The sequence below is a fragment of the Aptenodytes forsteri genome, unplaced genomic scaffold, assembly GCF_000699145.1.
Source record: "Aptenodytes forsteri isolate BGI_AS27 unplaced genomic scaffold, ASM69914v1 Scaffold486, whole genome shotgun sequence".
NCBI classification, from domain to species: Eukaryota; Metazoa; Chordata; class Aves; order Sphenisciformes; family Spheniscidae; genus Aptenodytes; species Aptenodytes forsteri.
Window position 1 is genome coordinate 127,355 of NW_008795717.1, and position 14,167 is coordinate 141,521.

The 14,167-nt window shown below is 34.6% G+C and overlaps 1 protein-coding gene across 1 annotated transcript in view; it reads left to right on the top strand.

Moving 5' to 3' along the window:
- Window positions 1-14,167, top strand: part of GPHN (gephyrin) — a gene marked incomplete at its 5' end in the record, with an annotated part of 204,284 nt that overhangs the window by 54,581 nt on the left and 135,536 nt on the right. The window contains one exon of the mRNA XM_009283545.1: window positions 8,006-8,098. Within this exon, the coding sequence (XP_009281820.1) occupies window positions 8,006-8,098 (93 nt within the window). The remainder of the gene's footprint in view (window positions 1-8,005; window positions 8,099-14,167) is intronic.

Below are 14,167 nucleotides of genomic sequence, written 5' to 3' on the forward strand. Positions count from 1 at the left end.
TTAATTAAAAAAAAAAAAAAAAAGAGAGAAAATTTCTGTTTATCTATTATTAGTGAGCAGTATTGGATTAATTTAATTGGTTTTATGCTTTTTTTTTCTTTTCATTCCAATTGCTATTTTAGCTTGTGGTGTTGTAGGAGTAATCGGAGGAATATGTATTAGATGTCAAGATTCTCACTGGGAAAACTAATATTGGCAAGGAGGCATTATTTTTTTCTTTTATTTAATTTTTAATTTGTTTCAAGTAAATTCTTAAGAAAAACAGAGTTTTTATAACTACTGTAATATTTATTTTAGTAAGTAAACATTTCATTTTAGACAGAGGTCTTTTACACATGACAGGAATGAGACACATTGAACTTTGGTGCTTTTGCTAGTACATTTTTATTATGTAAAGATGTGTAGGTGTGCATATATGCCCACACAGCCCACACACATGTTTATATCTGCCAGATTCAGAGTGGACAGGAAAATTGTTTCAAGAAACAGACATGTTTGGAAAATACCTAATTCTGACTCTTCTGACAGCTCTAAGTTTCATCCCTTCCTCCAGGCATCTGAGGAAAACTGTTATGCTGGAGTGACCGATCCTTTCCAGTGAGTAGCCGTGATTTCAAGACCTTAGCATGTACTCTAGGAGGGTACCAGTGGTACCAACAGTAGATGGGAACAGATTTTCATACAGAAGAAAACAGGTCTTGTGCCTTGCTGCACATATAGACTCATGGTTTGCATCTGATCTAGACCTCCTTGTAGATTTTAATTCCATTTGTTAAATCATACAATAAAATCACAATTTTTCTTGTTTAAAGTAAGACTAATATGTCAAGGTAGTTAGCTTGAATTAAGAATCCTTCCTTTGTCTTTCTGAGAGGAAATTAGCACAAAACATTTAAAACGGCACTTTTATTTTGTGGAGTCAATCTTGTACGTGGCCTATACTGTCTTTACCTTTTTCCAGCGTAATAGTTAGAAATTTTTTTGCCAGTCTGAGCCCTTAAAAAGCAGACTACTTTGGTGTACTGAAACTGCACTCCCAGTCCTGGTGATTTGACCAGCAAACACTTCAGTGTTTGTACATCTCTCTGCTTGACTTTCCCTACTCCTTTGCACAGATGAACTCTGTTGAGCGTTGCATTTCAGTGCCTACTTTTTTTTTCCCTGTTTTAGGGATAATTATCATGAATACTAGCTTTTAGAAGACGTGAAGTACTTTTTTAAAAAAAGGTTACGTTACAGGCTGCATAGGTATGTTGAACCTTGAAATATTTGATAGCTGCAATATATTTCAAATGGAAAATGCCTATAATTAAATTTCCATTTAAAAGTAAGCCATTTAGAGAGTAAATTTTTCTTACTTTCTTCCTTTAGTTTTGCATTTCAGTAAAATAGTTGCATTTTTACGACTTCTTTTAATACATTAGTTTAGTATTTAGAAAACTGTGTTTAGAAAAACAAGGCAAAATGACTGTGATGCTGAAAACTGCGAATATATCTGTAGAATCTTCAAAAGACTACTAACTATGTTCAGTAAACTCTCAAAAGATGAAAAGGTCTATTTAGACACATTGAGATACGTACTTGTGTTTCATCCAAGTCTCTTGACTACAGTGATTACACTCAACATAATCCTAACATTTCTCTTACTTTCTGTCTTTTGTTGGTGGGGGAAGAAAAAAAGGGGTGGAGGTAACAGAAAATGTTGAGTGTATTTTCATAGTGTTTTAGTATTTCATTTTCTGATATTCTTAAATGATTTTGAGATTGATTACTTGCAAAGTTGTTGTTCCACACATAAGAATATCTTCATGCCTCTACATTTCAGCAAAGCTTTCAAGCAATGAGAGAAAGATTGTGAGCATAAGAAATAAAACCTTCACAAGAAACAGGGCAAAAAAAATGACATTCATTCCAAGAATATATTAACATTTCTAAGGCTTTTTTTTCTTTTTCAAACTGAAAGTTAAACTCAGCTCTTTATCTTTCCTTCAGTGCCTTTGCTTTATGGGTATTCATGTTCTCGCATGGTCCTTAGTACTTGATTTTCCCTTTTAAATTAATAGACAAGCCATGGTCAACTGAATAGAGAAGATTAAAACTCCTAAATAATACAACAATGAGGAACAATTGGGTTACTTTTACCTTTTCTTTTTCTTTTTTCCTGCTTTGTATTTGTGTGCTGTGACGTGAATTTCTAAGTCATGCAGTTAAGTATGCTTTCTCATGCCGTAATATCAGGGATAATCTTTAGTGAGCTGCGGTCTGGAGTACTTCAAGCCACATGACTAAGTAAAAGTTGGTATGAGATCTTAATGTGCCAATTCCTGTATTCCTGAAACTCAGTGGTCAAAATGACATCCAGTTTTCTTAGCAAATCTGCAACTATGCAGACTTTCTCTTCTTTGATATGTTTTTCCATATTCTAATTCACTATAATTTCTTTATTATGATGATGTTAGATAATCATAAATGAAAATTATCTCAGACACCCTTTTAGCTCTTTTAGCATGAAAACACAAAGTGTGAAAGAAAATTAAATTGATATTTAATGTGGCTTTTTATACAACAATTCTTCTTATTTGACTTAGATTGCTAAGGAAAGTTATCATTATAGCTTTAAGAACATATTGTTATATGTTTTTTCCTTGCATTTTGAAACATACTGTCCTAGAGTAAACAGGATTTATTTGCAAATATAGAAGTTATATAATTTTACCAAGCTTGTAGTTTTAAGATGATCTGTGCTGGAGAACAGAGACTTTTGCATTTCTAAGCACTATGAGTAGTTTTTCCCAGAAGCCGCAACGGTCTTTTCAGTCACGTAAAGTTGTTTTGAGAACTTCTGGATAGTATGCATGTCTATAAAACAGCTTACACTAACTTATTTCTGTTTCAAAGTCCAATGTAAATAAATGTATATTGTTTCATAATTAAATTTCATATTTAACACTGATATTTATTCAGCAATTTCAATTAAATTTTAACATTTTAAATGGTCCTTCATATGTGATTGGTGGTGCATATAAGGCGAAATAACTTCAAGTTCGCACTGTGCTAGAAAAACTTAATGTGCCAAAATACCAAACATCTTTGTTAACTATAAAATTACGTAACCAGTTTCAGTACTGAATATATAATGGAAGAATTCTGTATGGATTCTTTATGAAAACCTGCCTGTTTGTATTCTTTTTAGCATTTTCCTATTCTTTCCTAATGAATGTTTTAAATGGTAACAGTGTACATGTCATATTCCAGTGGTTAAGGTGTATGAAAAGTATGCATATGTATTGAGAATTATTTTTACAATCCTTGTATTATGAAGTAAATGACATTGATAAGAAAAAAGGTGTACATGTTAATCCCAGGAATAAGCACCATAATATTGATTTGCAGGTTGATTGATTTTTCTAATCATTTCGAAAGCATAAACACGTGGGACTGTTATCACACTCTCATAGCAAAGTGATGGCAAAAATAGGACAAAAAGAAAGACAATAAATACCATACGACTGTAGCATCATAGGAAAGGAACAGTCCTCAAGACCTCAGCTCTTCTGTGTAGGCATTTGTTCTGATCCATGGTGACCATTTTTGTGTGCTTTGTAGTACTTCTGCTCCAGTTAAGGGCATTACTCATAGTCTCAGTACCTATGGGGAAGAGCAGTGTACAGTAGCAGTAAGAGGACTGGAGGAGTCTTGCAACCTTTCTCAAGTTTAAATTCCTGGCTAACAGCGTATTTTATAATACTGTGTCAATGAATGGATGCCTCTGTCTCTCTGAAAAGGAAGTAATTAATTACACATGTAGAACTGCTCTACTCCATTATTTAAGTGAAGTAGCAATCAAGGAGAGAAACGTAGAGTGCCCATGATTGTAATACGGCTTTATTGCAAGAGACTGCAAAAATTTACTAAGATAAGAAACCCACAAACCTCAGTTATCTCCAACGATCAGGGAACTGTTCCTTTAACTCCAGAAAGGAATTCCTATTTGTTTCTCCTGTTCACTTACTTGCAGAGGTTAGGGGATGGTACATTAATGGAGTTACAAAATACCACGCTTTGCTAGCCATGACCATTGTGCATTCTGTGAACAGGTTTCTTACGTATCATGGCGGGGGCATTATCCCACAGAAATGGTTAGTAAGAAACAGTTACTAGAAACACAACAAATAGTGATAAACATGAATAGCTGCTGGAAAACCCTACCAAATTAAATTATGATATATCTTCTCTCTCTTGAATCCTTCAGATCAAGGCTGGGTGGTTTAGTGAAGAGATGCTTGAGTCCTAGAATTTGTTTTAAATACAGGAGGAACTGACCAAAATTCTGTGACTTGCCCATTGCAACCTAGACTAATGGCACTTTCGCATCTTGGACATTGAGATGCTTAAGTTACCTCCACAGAAGGAAATATGTCTGTAAGTGTTATAGCCATTCACTGACTGAAATGTCAGCTTAGGTGTGGTGCCACAAGAATACATCTGTACAGCTTTTGGACTTAGTGTGTCTTAATGTGATGGTGCCTGTATGAATTTGTAAGCATGTATCTGTGGTAAACATAGGGTCTCTGCACTGTGCCACACACTGTAGGCATTCTTTCCATGAGTAAATGATCTTTATTGGCCTTAAAATCAATAAATTTACATGTGAAAGACTAAGAACTCAGAGAAAGAATGAGGCAAGATTTTTCTGCATTGGTGAAATCAACACTAGTCATGAGAAAATTCAAACAGATCATAAGCAAAGTTTTTGATGAGCAGTGTTGTAACTGAAATAATTTCAAGATTGGGCAGTGCATAGGAAGTCCCAACAAGTAGTTCCAAGTTGGGAGAGAGAGGGGGCTGATTGAAACAAAAGCTCTTTGGAGCAAGAGATAGATAGAAATAAATTGTATGTTAGACCCAAGGATTTCTTACTTACTTAAATGAGAGGAATTTAAGTGTATTTAAAGAGAAAATACAAAGAAATAGGTAGAGAGGACAGGGCACCAGATCCAGTCCAAAGCTTAAGGAGGCAACTGGGCTGACATTTTATTTCTGTGCAGCTGAAAAACATAATTAATATAATTATTCTAGGACTTCAATGAAATCTGAACAGGTTAGAATCACAGTTGTGTGCTTTTGAAATAAAAATGTGTCTAGAGGAACTGACTGTAATGACTTCATTTCTCCTTGTCTACCTTGACACTAGAAAATAACTGATAAAGCCTATTTTAGGATATTAATGGTTAAAAATATTAAGCTATTGGTTGTTTTTTTTCTGGAGGTCTGTAGTTTTGTTCTGGCTTTTTAAAATTTGGTAGTAATTTTACAGTACTGTTTTCAGAGCCAGATACTGTATTTTGTATCACTCAGCATAATTCCATTGACTTGAATGGAGTGACAGTGATTTACATAACCTGTTGACTTAGTCTCATTTATCTTGAAAGCTTATCATCAATGAAACAATAGAAAAGGAGAAAGATGCACAAAAATTATTTAATGAAATTTTCTCTGATTGAAATGTTATATAATAATTTTGTTTGTATAGCATCAGTAAAGCCAAATATCAGGTCCCTGGCCTAGGGGAATTCTCATTTGAAGACACAGCAAATTCAGTTCCATGCAAAGCCAGTGGAGAATCTAGCTGGACTGCTGGCAGCAGCAAAGTGAATATGAGTAGCCTTTTGTCCTCAATTGATGGGGGTGGTGCTTCCTTTTTTAGATACTTAAAATGTCAATGAGAATGTTTTGTGGGATAGAGTTTTGTGGGATCGAGAGAAAGTAAATAAGCTGAATATCAGTCTTAGGTATTTTTCCATAGTTTTAAAAGATCTAAGTGGTACAATTTACACTTCTAAAATACAATGAAACCCAAACTTACTGTCTCATAGTCAAAGGTTGTCTTACTGAAATCTTACGTTTCTTTACTATAACTAGAACTTGATAGAGAATTATATGTCTGCCTAAGTACACTGATGGAATAGCAGTAATAGGCATTTAATTGTTGCTCAGTTTATTTGAAGAGTTAGGGTGTATACTGATTTCTTTAGCTTTTTGTAGGCTATCAGATGACTTTTTTTTCCCTGTTAACTGGAGTATTATTGAACTGTAGCAAAATCAGAACAGAGGAAGGGGATTTATTTTCTCTATAAAGCCAGTTGGAGTTTGGCAGGTTTTATTTTATCTGAAGATAAATGCTTCATTAAAAAAACCCCACAAAATCTCTCCCTCCTGTTTTATACTGACAAATTTTTCTTGATGATAATTTTTAAAATATATACAATATTAAGCTCTAACTTTGCCAAACACCATTTTTACGCTGAACTTCTCTCAGGTATTCTCTGAAATTTGTAGCTGTTCAAAGTCGAGACATAAATGTTTCTAGATGATAAAACAGAGAAGATGCCACCTCTTTAAAATAATTTTTCAGGTGCATATCTATGTTATTGAAACATACAATTTTAAGGCTTAAAACACTTTTTACTACCGTAATTCATTTAAATAGTTCATTTATGTATGGGTCTGAGACACTATGTGTGTTCTTTTCTCAAGCTTATTTGAAATGTTCATATAACCAGAAACTTCTGGCAAGTTACAGCCCACCTAAGTAGAGTGCCATAAGAAGATGAATGTGGTTTTGATAAAGAGAAGAGATAATGCAAACGGGGAAGTGGAAGGAATGAGTAAAGAAAGGAGAAATAAAGACAGAACCTCTGGCTTTGCCACTTCTTCAAGTAACCCTTGGATACGTTTGCACGATGGGGCTTGCAGGCAGATACAAGTTTATTCTATCTGCAATTTGGAAGAGGCTGTATATGAGCTTTCTCTTAATTGGAAGTTACATAGCAGTGCTAAGCCTGCAGAACATACACCTGAGGATTAATCTAAATTGGTAGTACTTTTTAAAATGTTCTGGACAGTTCTATGACCATCAACAATATTTTAAGCTTTTTTAATCAGTATATTGCTCCGATTTGATTTTATGATAAATAATAAGCTTCTAGCCACCAGTCATCAAAACAGTTCATTCCTCCCCAGTATAATACTCCAGAAAGATAAATGTGCCCTAAACTTTTTCAAAGAATGAGGTTTCTTTGCTAGAATAACGATAGCTGTCTAAGTAATTGATCTGACTGATTTCTGCAGGTGGATACTTTACTGTGTAATACATGACTGTGCTTCATGTACCACAGCTAATTTTGAGCTCCAAGCAGACATTCTGCTGCTGTGCTAGCCCACAGTAGAGTATGAAGGATAAGTGATATAATCAATTGAGACTAAATAAATTTTCTGCTTATGTCATATTTTTATCACCATTTGAAAACTAGTTTAAAATGCCATTTAAAAAATGAATGCAAATCAAATTAAACACTGCTCTAGTATCACGAGTTCTCCAGTATTGTGAATCATTGAATTTACATGACAGATTTATTAAGCTTTCTTAGTCCAGCCTTGGAATTGGTATACACAGTCCTACTGAGATGTTGTAGGGAATGTAGAAAAGATGATTATAGATAATGTTTTGTGTTGTTGCATCAGGTGTATCATTGCATCTTTTAGTAGATAAGCTTACAAATATGTGGTTCTTGCTTTTTTCAGGCTGTTAAAAAGTGGAGCACAGAAACCAAAGTTACTGTAAAAAGAATCAACCATATAATCTCAATTAAATGCACATGTTCTATGAACATGTGTCAGAGCATTATATTTGTATCTCAAAATCAAAATAAATAGTGATATAAATGAATAACTGTCAATTCTTGTTTTCCATTCAAGAGATGGAGAGCAGAATTTCAGTTTCCATTTCCAAAAATATTATGATGGGTTTTTAAATTATTATGTCATATGTTGGTTATAAATAGTGGTTTAAAATCTTTATATAAAAAGCCATGAGTGATTTTACAATTCCATGTATTTATTGTGTGTGTCTGTTTTTAAGACATTTCAAGTCTTCAGGTGTTTTCTGAGATAACTGTATCCCACGTTACTTGTTAGGTCTGACAGGATTCATGTTCTCTTTCAGGAGACGCTGATAGATTGGTGTGATGAAAAAGAACTTAATTTGATTTTAACAACTGGAGGAACAGGGTTTGCACCACGAGATGTCACTCCAGAGGTGAGATAGTCCTGGAATAAGAAAAATCTGCCCTTTGGTGTAGAAATGCATGAGTCTGGGGGAGGGGGGGTGATATTTTTTTGAAGTTTCCTCTGTAACTTTACTTTGCAGTATCTCTGGACAGGTCAAGTGATGCACAACGTCGAAGCAGAAAAAGCAATAGGGAATATAGTGCAAGAGAATTACTCTGACCTTGGGTTCTGACCCAAAACAATTTTCAAACTAAAATGTGGCATAGTATAATGGATTTCCAGTCCCCTTACAAAATGAAACGCTAATGGCTTTTTGGCATAATTTTCGCAAGCACTGCAGTACAACATTGCTAAGCAAAAACTTGTGTGGCTTTTGTTGTGTCCTGCACAAGGAAAAGTGGGATAAGAGAGAGCCCTTAATTCTCCCTTGCAGGCTACTGCATTGGTAACTACTGCATTATAGGTTAGAGTGTGAGGCAGATAGTAGGGGGAAAAAATTCTGTGCAAAGCTGCTATTGCTTTGCTTGACACCACATTGTCAAAAAAAGCTAAACAGGCACAGAGATGGAGGTAACCTGCACCAGTAAATGTTGCACAGGAAATCTGGTTATGTTCCACTTATAAGGAGCTAAGGTAAGGAAAAAAAAAAAAGAGGAAACTTAACCTCATGGCCATGAGTTGTAATATGAAATGACCGTGTGATTGCTGTTGAATTATTTTGGTATTTATGGTTCCAAATTAGATTAATATGAACTTTTAAAATCACATACTTTTTTTGGTTTGCTTATGTTCACTAAAGGGCAGAATTAAGATTGAGTGCCTGAAGTGTTTATTTCCATAATTTAACATATTTAGATTTCTCTTAAGTACTCATACAAGTTTTCAGTTGCTTAGACTTTCAACTTAGAGTTGATTTGAGTTCATTATAACATGCCTACAATGCTTTTTATGTACAAATGTGTTCTGTCAACCATGGCTGCAGTTTAACTTTTTTACCATTAGGAATCTAAAAATATTTTTTAATATATTGTATAACATTTATGTAACTAAACAAACATGTAAAGAAAATGCTCCTGTACGTTACCTCTGATGTTTTTAGATTTATACTAGAAACCTAAGGGTCTGTGTATCAGAAAATGGGAACAGTATAAGATGACCACAGTGTGCTAGCTAGTGAAACTGAATTTGCAGATGATTCACTGTGCTAAAGCAATGTAAAAGTGAAAAGTGTTGGCTGAATTGGTCTCTTACTTGCAAACTAACTTAATGGTTTTGAAGGTTTTATTCCCAGCACTGTATAAAAGGAGGGCTGAATTTTTGCTTCAGTTTTCCTGATTTGTTACCTTTATGCAGGGTCAAGCCTAGGCGGTAGTGCCAGAGGAAGCATTGCAGTCAGTGCCAAAAATTAGCCACGGATTCTCAAGCAGCATTTGGGACAAGAAATAAACAAATGAGAACTCTGCACATAAACACCTAGTATTTTCCTTACATGGCTTCATTGCTGTTACTCAAACTAATCATTTAAGACAGGTGGTGATGATTTGTTTTATTAGTTTTGATGTTACAGTGAGCCATTTTAAAAATTACCTGAGTTGTTGAAGTGTCTTTAGACTATATAATAAAAACACATTGATATAAAAATCATTAATAACTTATACTGAAGAAAAAAATGCCTTGTTTTTAAACATAATAGGTATGCAAGACTTTGGTAGGTTATAACAGAATTAAGTGTTCTGACTGTCGAATTATTCCCATGCTTAAAAAGAATTTATAGAGGACGGTATTTAGTCACTTTTTACTCATTTAAGTTGGATTAACTTACAAGACTAAACTTAAATCACAGTGGAGAGATTGAATCCCAGTTTTTATTACAAAGTGGCAATGATAAGGTTTGTTCTTATGATAGGGTTTATTAGATCATTCATTCAAACAAATGTTTTTAAGGGAAGAAAATTATTTTGCCAGTATGTGTCATAACAAAAATGTATCAAGAAGCATAAGCTTTGGGCCCATATTTTATGTCTTTTGGGTCAATGAGAGAACCAATTCAAAATGGAAAATTCATTATGTCAACATGAAATGTGTAATAGCAAGCCTTTAGGAAAACTTGCATTGATATAGGAAATGGTTTTAATTTCTTCCGTGTGTGGTGTTCGTCCAGCATGCTCTCCTCTCATTTCTGAACTGATAATGAAATGATGTGATCATGACATTATGCTATTGAGATGTCATCTTTAAGACATGATTTTAAAACTGGTAATAATTGAATCTGATACTGGAAGACATCTTAGCATTTTTCCTGAGAGTAGGGAGAGTAGTCCCTCAGGTCATATTTCAGGTGGAATGATTCAGTCCTGCTTCTCCTTAATCCTCCTGTACTTTTGATTAGAAAACACATTTTTCTGCTTTCTTTTTTGAGCATATATACATAATTGCTATTATACTGTACAAGATAAAGTTAGTTCCTGAGAGTATTTACAGTCCAAAGAATTAATGTTAATTGAATTTTGTAATTATTGATTAAATTGAAATTAAGTGCCTAGCATAATGTATGTATTAAAAATAACTTCTTGAAACTTCAGAAATTTATGATTAAGTTTCAGAAAAAATTACTCAGCTTCCCCACTCACTTTGCCTTTTGAACACTATATCAGAATCATACCAGGTTATTGCAGTTGTTTCAATGATGTGTAATGACTTTTTTTCTTATAATGGAATAGATTATTTTACAGGTATTCACAATATATGATTTTCCTTACCTATCTCTGGTCCCTAAATTTATAGCCTCAGTCTAGTCAGTGGGTGGGGAGTAGCATTTGAATTAGTTACTATAATTCACATTTTGAGGGGTGAGGGTCAATTGAATTAAGCAGTGTGAATATCCTTCGCCTTCTTATCTATGTGACTAGAAGTGATGAAATGCATGTGGATATTTAAAACCCAAAATTCACCCAATGGATGGCTGAATTTGAAGGAAACTGTTTTGTAGATGTTATTAGTGAATGCTGCACTTCTTCATCTATTATGGCAGTTGATGGTAGTTCGCATTTGGAATAAAGCCAAAGTGTAGGCTTAATTTTGTAGATACAAACACTTTTTTTTTTACTATCTTATTTTGCCTGTAATTTATGGGGGTAGTGCTTAAATCCATACTGGAAATGCTCATACAGTCAGTTGGTTGATTTAAAAAGTGTTTGTTGCTGGACAGAGATCAGGGCTTTACATATGGCCAAAGAATAATGTCACAGCATTTTTATCTATCACTAGGTATCCTTTGGTATAGAAAAGTATTTTCTGTATTGCTGTTGGTCAGTACAAGGGAGAAAGGAAAAACCTCACGTATACAGGCACTCTGCACAGTTTTCTATCTTCTGTCTTCTCTATTTTTACATTTATTCTTTTGCAAAATTGTACATCCAAAAAATTCACTTGTCTGCCCCTAACAGAGTCTTCTAGCTGTTTTCTTATCCTTCATCTCTAGTGTGGCTTGCAAGTCTTGTTTGCCTCCCAGCAAAGCCTTGAGCTTTGTCACTGTGTATTCACAGCTAGTTCAGCCACACTGCAGATAATTGTCAGCCCTGAAATTTTAAGATAAGGCTTTAGAAGAAGCAGAGAAGAGCTCTTTTCCATCGTGTAAAACCAGACAGATGTTTCCTTACAGTCTTCCTCCTTTTCCAATGCTCTGGAAAAATTATGAATGCTCCTTTTGATTCTTGCTGATTATATTCTTCAATATTTATAGACTGGTTTTAAATTTATTTAGACACATACTTGTTTTCATTTAATCTGACAATATGTGCGTATTTGTTTATTCTTTCATCGAAGTTCTCCAGTCCATGAAAAGAAATCGTTCTCTGGAACTCCCTCCTATTTGTCAGCATTTTTCTGAAAAAAGCATGCTCAGGGTGAAGAAAATACTCCAAACCTAGCCACACAAAAGCCGTGTCTGGAGAGAGGAAATTCTCTATTCTGCTGTGATATAAAGTCTTTGTATGTTCAATTCAAAATTGCACCAGCATTTTTATAATCATTGTCAATTGCAAATTTTCTATCACCTGGCTTTTCCCAGTTCCCTAAGGTATCTTTCACTATTGCTGTTTCCCAAGTTTCTCCTTAGAATTTAGTGTGAATTTTTCTTCAAATTCCATTTTATTTCTACAGACTATTTTAATGTCTGTATCCTTCCATTTCTCTGTCCCAAGTAGTGTTGACAAACCTCCAAATCTCTATGATTTGTAATTTTCATGTATTCTGTCTGTTTGTTTGCTTTTCCTTCAACTTTGTTAATGAAGTAAGATGCTTGTGACACAACAGGGTATGTCATGTTATAGCCATACTCTTATAGCAACACATATTCCTCCCAGATTAACCCAAATCCACTGGGACATTTCAAATAACAACTTCCATTTAATAGGCAATAATTTAAACTAGAAATAATACGTAGGTTTTTCATCCTCCCTGGTTCAAATAGTGCCTTTCCAGAGGGGCAGGATTTCTAGTATTGTTCGTTGTGGATGTGGGAGTACTTCTGTTCTTCAGCAGTATTCAACTCCTCTTAGTGCCATACCAAAAACATCTTAGTGTTGTCACTGGGCCAAAAGAAACTAATTTTCTTTTTACAAACTGTCACTTCAGGATGGCTCCATAGTGAGGAGGAATGAAGTCTTCATCTCACATGGGACATTAGTCATTTTGTGGTAGGAATACTATGAAATTGTACAACCTCTAATTACCCAGGCTGTTGTTTCAGTTTTTCTCCTTTCAATATTCAAGGTACCCTCCAATGTAATAACCTTTTTCAGCATTTATTTTTGTAGTCTATTTTAAGACTGTAGTTTTCCATATCTCTTAATGGAGGTCTCACTCCCCGTTAAGTTTGATTTCTGTATAGAGCTATTGTATAATGAAGTGTGCCATGTATGTATGATGTCTGATCCTGTAACTTGCCATCAGACGTTTCGAGAACTATTGTTCTCCATATTTCTTAGAAAACTGTGTTTCGAATCCAGCTTGCTCCTAAAGGGTCTGAATTATGAAACCTTGCCAGGTGCATCTAGGCAACAAATATGCTTAAATGGAATAGACTGCTCTGTGACAGACTCCTTCCAAATTCTGTGCTACTCTGTTAGAAGTTTATCAGCAACTCTATAAGGTACCATTCCCTTTTTCTTAGCCCTCCAGACAGCTCCTAGCTTATATGATTAGGTCTTTATCCGGTCTGCTTTAATTTTTCAATAAAATTTATTATTTGAAACGCTGTATTTGGTGTTATAAAAATCCAAATATATTTATGTGCCTTCTTCATTTAATTAAAAATTCTATAATTAGATTTTAATTCTCATATTTGGAAGGCATGTTATTATAGCAGAATTGATATATTTAGTTGCAGAACACTTTTCACTAAACAGCTATTACAAGTTTCTTCAAGAAGCAGCATTACAGAGATTATTTGCACTACACAGCACACCGTCAGGTTACAGAAGTACCTGTGTCTTGGGAAATTCCAAACTGATTTAGCTGACTTATGAAGTGCTAAAAGGTGCACTTTCTCTTCTCTTGTTTGAGTTTCTCAGGAAAACTTGACAACATGCCAGCATCACTGAAAAGCTTAGTTGTGCTATCATCAACTGCAGTTACTGCATGGAAACACCTGTGAGCTGCCAGGACAGCTATAGTGAGAAATGTGAGAGGGAAGGAAGCCAGATCCCATTTCAGCTCCATTTGCTCGACTATCAGAGGTTACACAAAAAAAGAAAAGAGGGCCCTTGCCCCACCCTAAGCCCCCAACCAAAACAAAAACCCAAAGGAAGGAGGAAATATATGCAGAGAGAACATTCCTGAAGAATGCTAATTTTGATAAATAACGGATTTTGGTAAATTCTTGATATTCTGCTACATAAACAGCAGTTTTGAACGTGTTTCCTTGTCTGTGTATCCAGCTGAGATTCTGGATTGAAAGAATGTATGTGTCTCAACTTGTTTCTGTCTAGATTTCCTGACATAGACAAGTATGAAGGTGGAGGGGGAAAAAAAAGGAATACGAATACAGAGGATACTTTTGTCTCTGTATATGGGATTGACATGTCTAAAATGGAAA